This window comes from Embiotoca jacksoni, unplaced genomic scaffold, assembly GCF_022577435.1.
Source record: "Embiotoca jacksoni isolate LCO1_2020_lvr unplaced genomic scaffold, fEmbJac1.0.p SCAF_13, whole genome shotgun sequence".
In the NCBI taxonomy this organism is placed as follows: Eukaryota; Metazoa; Chordata; class Actinopteri; family Embiotocidae; genus Embiotoca; species Embiotoca jacksoni.
In genome coordinates, this window is record NW_027185263.1 from 17,765,808 (window position 1) to 17,784,466 (window position 18,659).

The 18,659-nt window shown below is 43.3% G+C and overlaps 1 protein-coding gene across 2 annotated transcripts in view; it reads left to right on the top strand.

The window, feature by feature from the left end:
- med13a (mediator complex subunit 13a) overlaps window positions 1-18,659 on the top strand; it is a 71,571-nt gene that overhangs the window by 23,539 nt on the left and 29,373 nt on the right. For both annotated transcript variants that reach the window (XM_069147038.1, XM_069147039.1), the window contains one exon: window positions 14,430-14,575. In XM_069147038.1, the coding sequence (XP_069003139.1) occupies window positions 14,430-14,575 (146 nt within the window). The remainder of the gene's footprint in view (window positions 1-14,429; window positions 14,576-18,659) is intronic.

An 18,659-nucleotide genomic window follows, 5' to 3' on the forward strand; every position in this document is an offset into this window, starting at 1 on the left:
CAGAGTGCAGTCCTACTCCGTATCCTTCTTTGCATCTGGTCTCCATGGAGATAGTCAAGTTTGTCCTACCAGTAGTGAGTGTTAACCCCGAGGGAGACTCCATCCTCACGGGTGGCATGACCGAGCTTTTTATGTCGGCAATCACATCATTCTCAGTGACGAGCTGCTTCCACTGGGAGTCGGATTGAAAAATTTCAGGGAATTCCCACTCTGATAGTCCTGTGAAAACTCGACTTAACTGTAGGTTGTTTTATGGCCACCGTTCTTGGACACTTTTCCTTCCCTCCTTTTAAATACTGAAAGACTCAATAAGCTGATTACCAAGCAGTGGTTTGCCAGCACCTGAGCTCATCTGTCTCTGAGCACCTTGTTCACCTTTCATTGACAGCAGGTCAGGCACTCTTCCATTAAAACACATGAGGATTTTGCAGCAAAGACACAGTTCTCTCAGGAGTCCGTTACCAAACGTGTATCTAACTTGTGAGTGTGGGGCAACAACTAACTATTATCTTCATGATTGATTCATCAATTATGTTCTGGAATAATTAATTAATAGTTTTGTCCATGATATGTAAGAAAATGTTGAATAATTCATTTTATAATTTCCCACAGTCTAATGTATGTTGTAGCTTTAAAAATATCACAAAACATGTTTTTGTTTTGGAAGGTTGTTGCACAAAAGAAGATCTGTTTGGATATAAGAAATTATGATAAGCCACTGTTTTTTAAAGATATACATTATAAACAATCAATGACAATATAATCAGAAGATCAATCAGTTAATAAAATCACTGTTAGTCACAGCACCAATTGATGATTCACCTTCTTTTGGTATTTAATTGATGAATCATCAAAGCATGAATGTGGCATGCTTCTCATTGTCAGTCATCAGCCCAAACTTAAAATAACATTTTCACACATACCATTAAAATGTAGAAATGATGCATCCTTGAAAGATATTCTTGTGTGAGCAGCTCAAATCGGATCTGCAGGTGGGAAACACCAGATACTGCACAACTCCTGGCAGCGTCCGAAGTGTCCAGTTGGTCGAGGCTGTAGCCAGCTGACAGGCTCATAACCTCAACCCAGACCTCAGCCTGTGTTGAAATGCTTACATCATCTCTCCCCCTCCTCTGCCTTGCTTCTCCTTTGAGCCTGATGTACGTGGTAAACACCAAACGGGTTGTCCACAGTCTGAACACGGTAACAATAAAAGAAATCCTCTCAAGGTATTATGTAAAAAAAATAAAATAAAAAAAAGGCTTATTATGTTATCCAGACGCCTGTTTTTATGATTTTACGAGAAAAAGATATATTTCAAGATTAACGTTGAAATTTAATATTGAAAATAATATTACTGTTTTTAATGTAATTCCTAAATGAAATCAATATTGATTAGTGACAGCTGTTGTTTTTAACGTGAACTGCACATGCAGCAGTCTGTGTTGATCCAGATGACGGTAATTCTCTTTGTCTGGAGTGCAGGCGGCTCCAAGTTGTGCTGCCTGGTTGTTTCTGTGAACCTTATACTGCTAGGTAGACTGGCTCCAGAAACACAGAGAAAGAGCGGGAGAGAACACCAGGGAGGGAGAGAGGGAGAGCTCCTCTTGGTTGTCATGGCAGCAGGGAAATGCACCCTGGGATCGTGTGTTTCCAAGGTGAAGCGGGATGCTCGTGCTCTATTGGTCAGCTTAAGGCAGACTAGCTCGTTGACTTGCTCCTAATTGGCTGAGTTGCTAAAATGCAGAGCAACATTAAATCCGGCCTGCTTTGATGTTTCAATTTGATCAGGACAAAAGGGATATCATGTCTTTATCTGCTTGATATGCGCCCTGTCTTTAAAGCCACATTTACAAGATCGACAATCTATTCTGCGCTGCAATCAGGACGGTGTTAGATTCCTGCTCGGCTGTATTTAAATACGTGTGTATGCTGTTATGCATTTAGTTGTTGTCTGAGTGACTTGAAAGCATCATTAACAAATCAAGCTGTTATGAAATGAGGCCAGTCTGCAGCGGCTCTTATTACGAGAGCGAATTAATGCAAAACATAGTCATACGGTAACAAATACGGCCATGTAAACGCATGCAAATGTCTGCACTTTGCTGCATGACGGTGGGTAACGTGGATGAGCACATTCTTCCTCTATTGTTTTGGCTCGATGTCGGGAGGTGAATGTGCGAGTCCTGGTGCGCTGTGGCAGGCGGAAGCAGAGAGCAGCACTCTTGTTAAGTAGGACAGTGCAGGATAAAGGGCCACTGCCTCCAGTCTGGGGCTAAAGTGCTAAATTTATCCCCTCCCTGCTCCCAGCACAACACAAACACAAACACAAACACACAGGGAGACGGGCACACACATGTGCTCGTCAACAATCTGCGTCCGAGGACGGGCTCGGGCTCGCATGCTGCTCGGTGTGCTGCACCTGGAATGCGGGCAGGAAAAAACGGTTAGGTGCACACAGACCAGTTGCACCGATTTAGACGCACGGGACCACCACTCGGCACCTCTCCCAAATCCCCTGCCCCCCCCCCCCCCTTCCTCAATAATCCCTCACCCCCCCCTCCCCCAACACTCAACCCCCTGACCCCTGGTCTCGCTGATACTTCATCAGTCTCTCTAGCAACAGGAACTCTGGGGAGACGGGGCTGTGGGACCATGTGACCCGCCGCTCTGGATATATCATGTTGCTGGAGAGATCCTGTCCACAAGATAAATATGGCTCTTAAAGGAAAATACCAATGTTTTTCATTGGTACGCTTCATTTGCTTAATTGCTGCACAATTATACTTTATTAATAATCCACTTCCCCTTTGTGTCACTTCAGCTTTTCAATTTAAAGCAAAGCTATTGGCTCCACTGATCTTGGAGAGACTCTACAGTTTGTTGTCATCTGCTAATTTTAACTCCATGCCCACACTTGATGCAGGCCATGTTAGCTGTGTTGCCCGCATGGGTTCAAATATTATTCATATATAAAGTTAGTGCCTGAGAGAAACAAGTGAACACTTTCTCTAAATATATTTGCATTACTAGAATGGATTGTGGCTTTCTACCATTATGAGAGCACAGGAGCTAATACGACTTTGATGAACACTTCTCATGATACTGTGCGCGGTGAACAAAACATTTTGAATATTTCGGCAGCAGAAGGAAACGAGCCCATCAGAAACTCCCTGCACCTTGTTGTAAGATTATTCACTAATTTCTGCTCCCGAATGCCTTCCTCATTTCCTCTAATGGCAGCCAGAGGCTCAGGGAGAACAAAGAATTCATCTCCCATTACTAAAGTTAACATGCTTCATTGTCTTTTTATGTATTGTAGCGCTGAGGAAACCCATTTTAGTGTCAGTAGTGTAATTCAAGAGTAGCAGCAGGGACACGTTTTCTTATTCAAAGAGGGAATCCTGTGTCCTTAGAGTTCCTCCGTCACCCTGTTCTTCTCACCCTGCCGCCTCCTCAGCTGCTGTACCCTGCATTCCTCCCATTCCTCCCATTCCTCCCATCATCCCATGTGACCAGAGCACCGGGCCAAGCGGAGCTCTGAAGAAGTCGTCATAGTTAATCCGCGGGGCGTCACTTGCTCCCCGTCTGCCCCTCCCGTCCTCTCTGTCCTTTTCTCAGTAACTGTGATTCCTGTCTTTAATCCAGAGGTTCAGGCAGATGGTCACATTTAAAGCTAATCCCTTATATGGTTTTCAACCTTTCACCTCATCACTGTAGAACACTAGGTGGTGGCGGCGGTGTCGTCTGAACTAGCCAAAAATGCCCTTTACTTTCTGGGACTAGCAGTCATCTGCTGCAAGCCCGTTTAAATTCCCCGCAGGGGCTAAAAACGCAGCTCAAGAATTCTTAAGACACTTTAGATAGTTGTTGAAGTGGATCACAGTGGTAAATCGGGTAAAACAATTCTTACTTCGTCCTGCTCCTTCAAATCTGGGTTTTAAAGGTGTATTTAAAATGATTCCATTATCAGGGAGAATTTTAGAAATACTGAACTTTGTGGTTTCAAACTGCTCAGCTGAGTTGAGCTCTCAAATGAATTGTACACAGCGATTTTCCAGTTTCCCTTAATAGAACTAGACTACAGAGGAGGATGTTGCCTTCTCTTAAGAGGCACGAGGACCTGCTGCTTTTTTCAACGCTGCATTATGCCCGCCATTATTTGTGAGTGTGATTAGTGTAACAGATGTTTTCAAAGCAGCAACAAGCAAACTTGCCGTGCCGAGCGTGAAGAAGAGAGGCTTATTTCTGCAGCAAGAGAAGTTGCAACTTGAAATTTGGTTAGTTCTTCCCAATTAGTCATCTTTGTTTACGTTGCACTGAGGACAATAACACACGTAGCTGATGTACTCAGAAAGCTTACACAGTCTTATCCACTGGAGCTAATGCTGCCCGCTAATACTGTTGAAATTCATAAGGAGTGTATACGGCACCTCCCCTCGATTTGACATGAAAATAAAGACGACCACAAAATAAAGCACATGTAATTCTTAGTCCTCTTTTTAAAATGATTAATTTACTCTACTATGCAAAAGTTTAAGAAACTAAAAGAAAAGAGGAGAATGCTGATGTAGCACTTTATCAGCTCAAAGCATTCCCACACACACACACACACACACACACACACACACACACACACACACACACACACACACGTTGCCCGAAGACACTTCAGCAGGTGGACAGGAGGAACCAGGGATCAAACCGGCAACCTTATGATTAGTGGACAACCCGCTGTACCATCTGAGCCCCATCTGCCCTTTATCACTTAACTTCATACGATGTAAAAAATCAAATAAAAATCAAATCAATATTTACTTTCTGCACCCTCTGCCTTTTTAAAAAAGCACCAGTTCTCCTCGTACACGTGCACACAGCTTCAACGGTACTTGGTTGTTCAGCATCTTGCAGATTTAGTTTGTGTCGGTGTCGTCCGTGTCTTCATATAATCTCGAGCGACTCCATGACGCTGAGGTCGGCGTCGAGCCACCTTCGTCTGTGCGGGATACGTTTTCATGTTCGGGGGTCACGGCGATGCTGCACGATGAATTCCTGACTGATCGGAGGCCTCCTTCGTACTTTTGCATTGTAGAAGCAGCATTATGTTGTTCACCTGATACTGAAGCCTAATTTGCCTCCACAGAGTTAGCAGGCCTTTTGATATTTACTCTGACATTCACTGCAAGTTAATTAATTTGCTCAGCAAGACAAAGAGATTATGCCGCCCGGCTAACCTTTCCTCGCTTCTCCCGGACACATTTTAACAACGCCGCAATTTGGTCACAGTGTTTAGTCCCATTTCTGTGTAGAATGTGTCCCAGCTGGTGGTCAACACATTAAACCCCAATATAACAGTACTATAACATGGTTTTTCATCATTATTAGAGAGAAAAAGGGTACAGTAGGCCGTGGCTTTCTGGGTTAACTGCATAAGCCATCTTTAATCCAGGATAAGGCTGACTAATTGCTCGTGGCTCTGAGTAATGAATCTTTATTATTGCAACTGCACAACTAATATTACTTATGTCATGATGACCTAATGACTCAACATGCTTCTACCCGGCCTTAGAATTATTTCACAAGAACATACTAACATAAGAAGTCTTATTTTTTTCACACCCAGGTTCTACAGGATGTCTCAAGCTACACAGTTCGTTGTTTGTACCTTTATTAAATTTATATTTTGACAATGAGAGGCGTATCACCCTTCAGTGATATAGTAAGTGCCTCTTTCACAGGAAGGAACAGATGTGGCATCTCAGTTGTGATACAGCTGCAGACTGATGATGTAAACGTGGTAATGAGCGTGATTACTGAAAATGTGTTTTTCAGAAGAGGAAAGGTACACGGCTCAGATTCAGACGGTGACGTTTCAGCTGACGGCAGGCCGACGAGAGGAACCCTGGGGTGCCTCTGTGCGTGTGCGTGTGTGTGTGTGTGTGTGTGTGTGTGTGTGTGTGTGTGTGTGTGTGTGTGCGTGCTTTTGTGTGTGATACACTCCCTCCTAAACGCAGGAGGAGCTGGATCCTGACTTGTTGTCAGGGTTATGTCAGTATTATCTTCAGTCGGCTCCGTCTGGATCCGTGTGGTTGTGATACACTCGTAGAGGATCGGATTTCTCCTCTTTTTATGGACTTGTCGTTCCATCTCTTTCCATTTCTCTTTCCCTTCCAAGTTTAATCTGACATATATAAAGAGGCTCAGCCCCCACCCCCACCCTCCTTCCCTCCCTCCCCCATCCTCCATTTGTGGCACAGGGAAATCAATTCAAAGTAATAGAGCTCCGCATGTGTGAAAGTGCTGGCCTTAAGAGTTTTAGTCGAGTGTTTTCTGCGGCATCGAGTCTCCCGTGTAAACCGTGCACTAAAGCTAGATCTGGTGTGTCTCTGCGGGTCTTGTGTGTTTTTGTGTTTGTGGTATTTTGGCAGTAGACAGTGCTGTTGTTTCCCAGTGGTCAGGTGGCTAGACAGTAGGGAAGATAATATGACCCTGGAAACGTGTCCTCTGATTCACTGCTGTTTACCACCTGCATTCTGTTTTTCTGTCTCGACTCCCTTATTTGTTTTCATCTTTTCATTCTTGAGCTTATTCTTATGCCACTTTTCACGTCCTATGGTCAAACCTAACGTGTCATTTGACCACGAAGTCAAATGTGTGCCCCCTTACAGTGTATGTGGAAATATTTTCATGATAATGACGTTAACATTTATGCAAATTAACCACTAACGGTGTTATTCAGGAAAACACCCTCCTTTCTCTTCCCAAGAAAAAGCTCCAACAACCACCCAGGGTTTCTTAGAAAGTCTTCACTGTTCATTGTCATAACAATTTCTCCATGTTCATGCTGTCTTATTACTGTAAACTCCAATTCCAGAATCATTGTTTATTAATGTTGTGCCAGAAACTGCGGCCATGGCAGCTTGTCCTGTCGCTGCAGCAGCACATGACCAGTCACAACATGTTTACGCGGCCCAGATCGTAATAACAAGCTGCCACAAATGGCAAATTTCCATGCGCGAGACAGACCAGAGGTGACTGCTAAAGCAAAATGGGCCGAAGTGAAAGAGTCCCCCTTTTTTCTCCCAGTAGAAGGCACACTTGTTGTTGTTGTGCCGAGGAAGTGTAACTTCAGCCAAACGGAAGCTGGGTTCGTCGAACGCAGCCAGCCGAGCCCAACAAACATGTGAGGAATGTCACAGCTCTGCAGCAAACCCCCCCCCCCCCCCCCCCCCCCCCCCCCCCCCCGACTCTGTTGTCATATCTTCCCAGAACCGTTCTGAACACTTCAGGCTTCCCGGCCTGCAGCCGCCGACTCCTGATTGACCTCAGATCGAGTTCCACGTTACCTTTGCAGCTCTGCGCGCTCTTTCATATCATACCGAAACAGAAAAGCACATGACTCCTGAGCACTAATGGTTTGTCAGAGTTCTGTCATCTTTTACAGCTTTGACAGGATTTGTTTCACATTTTCTTCCAAATTAATGCAACTCATAAATGGAGTGACTAAATTAACACTAATAAAGTGCTGCTTTGAAGTTATTACATCAAAGAGCTTACTTAACGCACACGAAGAAGACAACCAAACGGGCCTGTCGCAATTATTACATAATCACTCGGTAGTGATTATTTGAACTGTCTGCAATCATTTTGCATAATGGTTAGAAATGTTTCTATTAATCTGCATGAAACTAACAGAAAAGTCATATTTCCGTTACCGTTTACACAGTTTTGTTTTCCACCTTTTGATAGCGCTGCCTTTCCCTGCTATGGTTTAATGGCACAAGTGGAGAATTAATGCCACCAAAGTACATTGTTTATTTTGATTATGGGTACCTGTCATTGTCAGTAATTTCATTTTATACTTCAATAATAGGCTTTGTATATTTATCTTAATTATGTCATACTTGCAGTGTGCAAGTTTTGTTTACAAAACTTAAAAGACGAACAGAAATGTTCAATGAATAAAAGGCTCTTATCGTTCATAAGGTGTATTATTAAACTGAAACAGAAAATCAACAGTAAACAACAATTAAATCATCATGTATAATTATTCGTATGATAATTAGTCATCAACTAAATTTTCATAACTTTCACATACCTACAAGTCGTGTCATGCTGGGGAATAATTTTGTTGGGGAAATGTAACTAAAGACCAAAACCGACTACTGAAAAAAATAAAATAAAATAAAAAAATATATATATGTATGTATATATATATATATAGTGTGAAAATGCCACTGGTGCATCAAAATGTGACGGGGACACAGTGATCCCGAGATGGAAAGAATGACAATGCACATTAATTTATCTCCGCTCAGACAGTGAATGAATGAATGAATGTGAATGCTCGGTCCCTGTAGGTTTACATGGGAACTGCTTTTGTTACCATTTGCTGTAACAACAAGCCACACATTCATCTGCTGTGCGAGTCTGGATACAGATAACACAGAGGAGATAATGAGATGGTGTTGCTCACAGAGTAATTGTTTTATTCTGAAAGGACAGTCTTGTTTCCTTCCTCCACTGCAGGGCTCCATTGTCATTTTGTCAGATAGGAAAAGCACAATGGATTTGAAGGAAGTAAGAAATTACTCTTTTAAGAACTGAAGTTTGAGGAAATATAGGATGATTCTTTAAAGCGGAATCAAATAATTGATTATTGATTTGAACGGACAATCTGGAACCATTGGTAAGAGAAAACAAGCACTTCGATGACGTCTTCTCGCCCTCAGACAAATTCTGATGAGAATTTAATGATCTTTTTGCAGATGAAGCAAATAATTGATCAATTGAGAAAACAATTGTCAGATTAATCAATAATGACGCATAATAGGCAGCTGCAGCCTGTAGAAACAAGAGCTATGGCAAACAGTGTTGTTTATAATTAAACGCCCTGACTAAACTTTTTTTTAATTGTTATTATTGTTATTATTTTTTTTTTTATTGTGCATCATCTGATCATCTGTTTTTGTACCACATAGCAGAGCATTCATGAGACAATGACCGAGGCTGTCAGTCCCACTCGCCTCCCTCCATCACTCTGGTCTCTCCCGCCGCCGCCGCCGCACAGGTCGGCGTTGGTCTTTGGCATCTCATTTACATGGCGTGCCAGCTGAAGGCAAATGTGCCCACCTGCCTTCCTTTGTGCGAGGCCCGCTTCAAATACTCCCCGGATTATCTTATTGTGTCCTTACCGAGCCAAAGGCCACTGGCCATTTGCATCCGAGAGGTGGAGCGGGGAGTGCCTCGGCGTTCGGCTGTGTGCGACGGCCGGAGAGAGCAGATCAGAGAGCAGCCTGAGCCATTTGCCAGTTAATAGATGAAGAGCAGAGAACAGGGAAGTGGGAGGAAAGGTGGAGACAGAGAGAAAAAAAAAAAAGATGATTAAATGATGTTGTGGCTGTTTTTAAGGCTACAATGGCAGCCCGTTCCCCTTTCTACTCTTTCTGAACATGACAGACACCGAGAGAGGCAACATAAAAAATGGGATGTGAAATCCTTCATATCTCGTTAATGAGCATAATATTCTGACAAGTATCACGGCTGTTCTGAAGGCTGTTGTATTCGGTATTTGACATGCGCTGCAGCCTGTTGGAGGACATCATTTGTCTCCACTATTGAAATAAGGTTTTGAATTCTTTTAAGAATTTACCAAACAAATGAGATGAGAAATATTTATTCCTCAAAAGCACATCATCAGCAAAAGGACACAGAAATCTCCCTTTAAACAGGTGGTGTTTTAATTGTACAGTCTTCTGTGGTGCTCAATACAGGCTTTGGGTTTCTGAATTTTTTTATTTTTTTATTTTATTTTGTAAAGTGCAAGCAGAATCTCGCTGCAGGGGAGATGACATTCTAAAGTCCCAGAGAACCTGAGTCTTGAGGCAGGTTCAACACTATAACAGACACAATGTGCCGTGGATTGGGGGCCCCAAGGGGTCCTGCGGGGAACTCCTGGGGACCCTTAGGCAAAGTACTAGTTTCAAATGAAATCCAAATGAATTTTATGATTTAATGTGGAGGGGAATGCTACAGGAAATCACATAACACTGTGTAAAACTGCAACCTGTCTAATTTACACAAAATAAACTAAAAATAAAAGGTTTAGAGGTCCTGCTCGGTGGTTTTTGTTCCCTTTGTACGAAGACGGGCTAAACTAAGCTAATCAGCTGCTGGCTGTAGCTTTATATGCACCGTACAGAGGTTTCCATTTCTCACCTAACTCAACAATAACAATAATAATGTGTCGGATAATACTTGTTTAATCAGTGCTGTGGTTTCTCAGTACCTACGCTTGACCCGCTCAGCTCAGAGACCACACACACTTTCCCACTGTGCCTCCCAGCTGCTGTTTACTGGTATACGTGTTTCCCCACATGCTGGTGTGTGTGTGTGGGGGGGGGGGGGCACCGACCGGCTGACAGAGCCTCTGAGCTGCTGCTGTGTTTTGTCACAGTACGAGCTTTACTAAATCCGGCTCCTTTTGTGTGTGTATGTGCGTGTCACCGAGCGAGAGAGTGGTGTGATGAAATGTGTCATGTGCTGTTGTTGTTGTTGTTGTTGTTGTTGTCGTCGTCGTCGATGTTGCGGCGCTTACATGGCCAAGTGCTGATCAAGCACCTGTTGACATTTGAACCATCCCTCTCTGGCTGGAGAGTCACTCTTCAACTTGGTGTTCATGGTGCATGAAGATGATGTCATGTGATGTGACCGGCCGACAGGATTATATTTCTATCATGGGCTCACCTCAAATTCCAAAATTACAGAAGCAACTGGTGAAAACACTGTTTTTTTTTTGTTTTTTTTTTAATGCTACAAAAATAGGGAAATTCATTAATAATATTAATTAAGTCATATTTTCAGATTGACACACATAATCCCTAATCAGTCGGTAGTTACATGATCATTCAGCACGAGAATGTTTTAATGTCAACAGCTGGCACGTCTGATAATCTTCTTAACCTGTCAGCTGACACGCAGCAATCTGTGCGGTCACATTTGTAAAGAAATTGATTTCCATCTGTTGTGATTTCACGTGTTTGTGAGAACTGGGTTGTACTTCTGCCTGCTGAGCCACAGATGGCAGCCCTCCACCTCCAGCTCACACAGATGTGTGCGAATGTGTAGCGTCAGGTTTTTCTGCGCATGTGAGAGGAGAACGGTACACCGCATTTCTGTTGATGTCGGCAGAATACACGGCACATTTTGCCTCTCCAGTCTCTCACGTCTTGCTTTTCCTTCCCTCTCTTTGTCGTTCTCCAGCCACCCCCCCGCCCCCCTTTCTCCCTCCACGTACATAAATCCACCACAGTATCAGCAGGATGGTCGGTCGGTCACAAACAAACACAATGCTTTCATTGCTTGATTGGCTCATCAATTCATTCATTTCAAAACAAAACAACAAAAAAAAATGAACGGAGAACAGAACCTGAAAAAACCCCACAGCTCAGTCCAAGTTCGCCGCTGCGTCCTGTTTTGGCTTCACGCTGCACAAATAAGAAGGATTCATGTCTGCCTGCCGTCCTGCCTCCACACATGCTACGGGTGGTTTGGTGACATGTCTTGCCTCGGGACTGGAGGGGTGTTTTACACGCACACACGCACACACGCACACACACACACACACACACACACACACACACACACACACACACACACACCCCAAGTCAAAGGAGCCAAATGTAATTTACTACTTGGGCACCTGAGCAGTTGTGACACACCTCCCAAACAAAGGCATCTTTGCTCTGTGCGCCAGCATGTGGCCTAATTCCCCAGATGTCTTTTCACAACCTCACCTGGCTGCATACCAGTGTTGTTTTCTTCTTCTTCTTCTGGTAATAGCCACTGTTTTCTTCCAAGCATTTGATCTTTTATCCCACGTCTCCCACTGGGCAATTAATCCTGCTAGAATACAGCCATGTTGACAGTAATGAATGAAACATGCAATTACACTCGGGTCCGGCTCAGGATGTTGCAAAAAAAAACAAAAAACAGAAAAGTTTCCTTTTTTCTTGTAATCACATTTACTACAAACTATAACTCAAAACAAGTTAATTAAGGGTATGAGCGTAGACCGGACTTTTAGTCATTGTTCACTTCCTAATTTAAATGCCCAACTTTTTTTAAATTTTTTTTAACTATTTAACTAATCTGAGTGGTGTAATTTCATTGTATATGTATACAAACAACACAAATAATGCATTGTGACTTGCGTTCTGCTGTGCTTCTGTTGAACACCTCGCCTTCATTTCTACACCTAGAAAGAATTTGACCTCCGACCTGCCATGTTTATCATTTGAACCTCAGAAAGCTTTCAGATAAAAATGAGAAGCTGGTGAAAAGTTTTCTTCACTGTTCTTTTCTAATGAGAGTTCAGGGAATCTGTACAGTAGAGTTGAACATTAGTGCGACCAAATAATAAGTCTCATAACAGTAATTATTACTTGAATAAGCGGAGGAGTTCTGCACTGTCGAAGGCTGGCTGACATGTAGGAGAGCAACACTGCAGACTCGAGTGGGCTGAGGTCACACAACATGGGAGAAGACATTAAAAGGATTTTGATTGACTTTACTCAAGCAGATAGAATCTGTTGAAATGAGTCCATCTGGTCACTGATACTGACCCTTGGAGTCAGGACTGCTCCAATTACACAATAATTACGTGCAGCTAAACAAGGAAATGTGAATTTTGCACTAAAACCTCATAACTTTGGAGGCTCTTGCTCCCATTGTTGTCCTCCGGCAAACTGAAGTGTGCGCAGCTGTTTTCTGTCTGAGCACCCGGTAACTCACACCGCCGAAACTCTGTATTGTCCTCAGATGAACTTTAGCAGGCCTTTTCTTTTTTTTTTCCACAGAGGAGGAACTGTCCCTCATCACTTACAGTGGAGTTGCATTAGGAGGGCGCACCGCTGCCAGAGCTGATAGGACAAATGATCAGTGACCAGTCAATGTGTGTATGTTAGTACTGCAGTAACCCTCAACCTTAATTTCATGGCAGCAGCAGTCCAACACATTTCTACTGAATATGCATGTTATGGTCGGACTGCTGAGGATGCCGCAGCCTCTGACTCGCCTTCATTAGAGTACCGGCTCTAAATGTATAATATTGTACGATCAAAGACATTAACCAACAAGAGCCACCTTATTTTTACAGGAAAAAAATAAGAAAGATGAATGTCGAGCTCTGGGGGGGGGGGGACTTACAGCATCTCTCCGCTATGTAGGTGGTATCATCTTATTGAAGTGTCCTTCCCCCCCCCCCCCATCTCTATCTGCCTCGCTCGCCTTCTCCGCTCCTTTTCTTTAATCCTCTGCAGAGTAGGTGTGTCAGAGTGCCAGAGACACGGAGAGAAGACTGATATTTGCTTAACCAAATCCTCAGAGGAGGCAACCCTCTTTGATCCACTTCCAAATTCACTGTGTCCACTCTCATTTGGTCATTCGTCACTTGTGCTGTCTCTGCTCGCTCTCTGTGTTGGCGTGTGTGTGTGTGTGTGTGTGTGTGTGTGTGTGTGTGTGTGTGTGTGTGTGTGTGTGTGTGTGTGTGTGTGTGTGTGTTGGCGTGTGTGTGTCTCCTTGTGTGTGTGTGTGTGTGTTGGCAGAGAGAGGAAAGCCCGCAGACAATGCCCTGCATTTTGCTCTGTTCCTCTCCCTTTCCTTTCCGTCTGCCTCGTCCTTGCTTTCCCTCTTTAACTTGTGTTTTCTTGTTGTGTTGCTGAGGTCAGACTGATACAGGCAGGCGTTGTTGTAAGCAGAAGAGCTGTGTGTGTGTGTGTGTGTGTGTGTGTGTGTGTGAGAGAGAGAGAGAGAAAGAGAGAGAGAGAGAGGAGGTTCTGTTTTGTAGCTGAGCTTATTGGCTGCAACACCCGGGTTAGTCAGGGCTCGCCCCTTTGTTTTACACACAGCTCCGTCCACACTGGACAGACAGAAGGACACTCACAAAACCACTTGAGCGCTGCTCTATTGACTGACTTTTGTCCGAACCTCTGCAAATTCCCACCTATAAGATGAAGCACACACTTCATTTTCATCCATGGTGATGTACAGGCATAAGAAGGCGTCCTTCTGTCATGTTTGGGAGCTTCCTCCTCTGCTCCCTTGTATCTTCCTCTGGCTTCATCTTTTCTATTCGGAGCGTCTCATGTTGGAGCAGAAAGAAGAGATTCTTTGACAAAAACAGACACAGCTTTCTATAATCATATTTTCTCTCTCTACCACTGTCTGCCATCTCTTCTTTCTCTTTCTCTCTCTTTTTCCTTATCTCTTTCTCTTTCTCTGTGAACAGCAACATGAACTAGACTATCTGATCTGCTCCTGTTTTTTATTGGACTTATTCATCGCAGGCCTCATTTCTCTTCAAAGGCACGTGTTGAAGTGGTGGGATCCCAATGACTCATCTGCCTCTTTCTTCCTCTTCTTCCTCACAGCGAGCACCTATCCTGCGCCTTTACCTTCTTCTTGCACGGGGAGAGCAACGTGTGCACCAGTGTGGAGATCAACCAGCACCAGCCCGTCTACCATCTAACGGAGGAGCACCTCACTCTGGCTCAGCAGGCGTCCAGCCCCTTCCAAGGTGGGTCCCCGCTTCACCTGGCAGCTCTGTGAGCGGCGCCCAACGCGCTGGGCCATGTTCTCAAGCACAGTTAGAGCGGAAACAGTTAAAGGAAACGTGTGTTGCTCTTCTTCGTCTTCTTCGTCTTCTTTCTTCTTCTTCCTCCTTCTTCTTTCTTTCTTTCTTCTTCTTCTTTCTTTTTTATTCTTCTTCTTCTTCTTCTATCTTTTTTATTCTTCTTCTTCTTTCTTTTTTATTCTATTACTTTACTAGTAATAGTTTAGGGTCATCTGAGGAAAATATTGTATGCTGCATATTACTGTGATAAATTACTAAATGTTAATATTTGTTGTTTCTGAAAAAAATATGGCCCCTGATGAGAAAGGCCACCAAGCATCCCCGTCACACTCAAAACTGTGGAAACCTTCTTCTCTGTAGCACCGCAGCAGCTGCATATTTAACATTTACACCATTTTAAGAAAATCAACCGAGCATACTTTGGACTGTTTAAGATAAGAATACCGTATTTAAGGCTGAGACATGAGTTGTTGTTTTTTTATTCTCCCTTATGAAACGTGTTTGTCAATTCGGTCACACCTTGAAATTCATTGTTAAACCACTGAGGTGACAACAGCATTGAAAGCGTGTGTCGTTGGACAGATGTAAGGCTGTTTATGATGAATTAGCCTGTTATGTTCCTGTTTAATTGATTAATCATGTACCCTATAAACTATGATAAAACCATTAAGACATTTCCATCGCCGACCAACAGTCCAAACCCCAAAGAGGAACAGTTTATGTCTGATTTCAGGAAGCCTATTTCCACGCATCCAACGTGATCTGAAAATCAATTCATATCAGTTTGCACTGTGGTTTTGCTTCTGTACACACATCACTTATTGTGTTACGTTTTAGGGAAAGTACTAAAATACAGGTTAGTCATAACAATTCAAGGACCCCATTTATCTCAAAGGAACTTAAGGCAAACCACAAACCTGTTGGCCCAAGGAGATAAAGTGAAATATCCCCCCGTAAATAAGTAAGATAAGACATGTTTTTTTTTAATGTTTTCTTGTAAATATAAAACATTAAATGCTCAGCATTAAGTGCACGGGTGTAATATTTTTCAATGAAGTATATTAGCAATCTGTGTGCTGTGTTTGGTGCCGTTGCCAAGACGAAGCATATATAATCTTCAGCCAGGCTGTCTTTCATCGCAGATTGGCTCACAGCCAGTTTAAAAGAAAAGCCTCCGTAGTCACTTTAAATTATATTGTAGTGTAGTTATAAAAATCTGTGCCTCTAATGATATTCCATCGTTGGCTCTAAATTAATTACCCCCCACCCAGCCAAACACTGTGTAATCCCAAAACCATTGTCAGCCTGCGCTTCCACTCACACACAAACATTAATGCAGTGACTATAATATACACTCCGTCTTACTCGTGTGGGGAAGGAAATGATTTGCCTTCTGAAAAACTATTAGATTTCAAATTATTTCACACAAGTATCACATTCAACCTGTTGATATTTGTATCGGAGGAGAGGTATGACTCTGCCAGCATTATCCAGCTGCACTCAGCCATTTCATTTACATACTTTTTTGACTTCTTCTGAATGTTCCCTCGGCGGCATTAAGCCACAGAGGTGGGCTCCACTTAGACCTAACAGCATGTCACCAGCACCAGAACAGACACTCCTCAAAACCCTGCGTGTCCAAAATTAGAGTTGCCTAGAAAACTTTTGCAAAAGGAGGGACTTTGTAAAACTTTTGATTAGATGATTTCCTTATCTTAAACTCTCTGAATTTACTCTTTGTACTACAAAATGGTTTGCCACATGAGCGCAGAGGAAAGGTTTTCCTCTTTTTACCTTCTCATCTATAGTTAAGAGAGATGTGATCTCGTCGCCCGCTCCCCGTACGCCTCCTCCAGAGTAATAATAGTGATCACTTCCTCCATTCACCACAGTAGTTCCTGCATAGCTGACCCCCTTTTTCTGTCTCCGGAGCCCTCCTGAAGGGAGCTGATAATGCCCCTCAGTTAAAGACTAGTGCCTTGGACATAAATAAAGGGATTATTGGAACTTGGCATATGGAGTCCTCTCGGGAAGTTGATCGTTTAGGACGATCATAATGCTCCCCAGTCGCCAGTAGATGGTTACTTATGGCTAATTCTGTTGGTCTATTAATACCTGCTGTTGCTCCTTTGTCATGTAGTTCTCAACATTTTAATGTGACACACACAGACACACACCTCCTTTTCCCATGGTGATATAATGCTACTTAATGTTTGAGTACTCTGTTCTTTTTGATTATCTTGATATTGAACTGTTACAATAAATTCTCATTTTGATGGGGCACTTTCGAAACACCCTTGAACACTCCTAGAGGTACCTGCGTCCCATTTCGAGAGCACTGATTTATATGTACCCAGACGAAGCAGACATGTGTCTCTATAGTGTGAGTGTGTGTGTGTGAGTGAGAGAGAGAGCGAGAGAGAGAGTGTGTGTTTTACGATCAGCGCTTTGAGTACGGTGTGTGTCTGTGCGCAGGTGTGTATTTTCACCGCCGCAATGTGTCTCCTCCTAGCTAACCAAGCATAGCGTTGAGGAAGGGCTGGCTTCCATCCCCCTTCATCCATCCACCACCCACCTCCACCTCCACCCCCCTTCTCTCTCTCTCTCTCTCTCTCTCTCTCTCGCCCCACTCACCTCTGCCAAGCTTGGTTTACTGTGCGGCAGAGCGCTCGATCAGGCAGACCTCTCCAGGATGTGACCTCATAAAAGGGCGCAGAGTGAATGTAATGAACTCTCAGCCCATTACACTGATCTGAGCACATTTGACATGTCTTCAGGGAGCCAGAGATAGACTCACGGCCAGAGAGGGAGGGGGAGGCTGGGTGGTGGTGGTGGTGATGGGGAAAACGGTAAACCATTTCCATAATTGCGCTGAATTTGATCTCTCCTCCACAACTGGCCTCGGGTCGTGCGAGTGTGTGCGCAGCAAGAAATGCAGAAATGAAAGGCAGTGCAGTTGAATTTAATCAAGGTTAATATGATCGGCCATAGCTGGATGTTATTGTGTATCGGAACATAAATATCCTTTTGTTCTTCTCTGTGTCGGGTTGTTTCTGCTGAGGTAGTATGTTCTGGAGGCCGAAGTGAAACGGTATGCTCAGGGGCATTTAGGACTCGTGTGTCTCGACATGTTTTCAAATAATATTTTGGTATTAAATGCTCTGAATGCCACCCGGGTTGATTTGACAAGTAGAATATTATTTCTCCAGGTACCAGACGTTGCCTGGTAAAGCTCAACCGAGCTCCACTACTGTGTGACTTATCTTCCGCTGCCACCTGCCAGCCACGTCCTCAACATTTTTTAGAAGTGTTGGATATGTGTATGAGAATTTTCTTTCAGAACCAATCATGTCCAGACCTTCTCGTTTAAAGTTGTAATCCTTAAGATTTCAGTCCTGGTTGATTTGGCAACCAGGAAGGTTACCGTGGTAACAGCAAATGTGTTTAAATACTGCAGCGCTCCTTGAGCACCTACTTTGTCAGAAATACAACAGAGGAGCAGTTGGTGTATCTGTTTGCAGTGCAACCAAACAAACTGCTTGTTTTTAATAAAAACCTCGGTAAATAAAAACCACAAGCAGAATGTTCAACTGATGGACAAAATGCTAAAACTGTCCGTTGTCTTGTGTTTTAGATCCACGGTGGCTTTGTGTTTCCTGTGGCTGCTTCACAGTAAAAGCCACTGCTTAAAGCTTTTAATGTGAAGCAGCGGTGGAAGTCTTGGTTTACAGTCGCAGGAAGTTTAACATAATGTAGAGAGAGTGACGACTGAGCAGCCAGTCATTGATATCAATAAGTTTGTCCTCTGAGTCGTATCCTGTGAATTCTTCATGTACGGCTGTCACAATTTTGAAATACTAGTTAACGATTAATCGTCATACAAATAATTGCTGTTAACAATTTAATAGTTTTATTTGATTCATTTTGTGCCACTATTTGAAGTACAAGCCTCATCAGAGCTTAATAATACACATCCACCAAGAGACAATTATTGTCATTAAACATGGCAACATTTAGATAATAAATA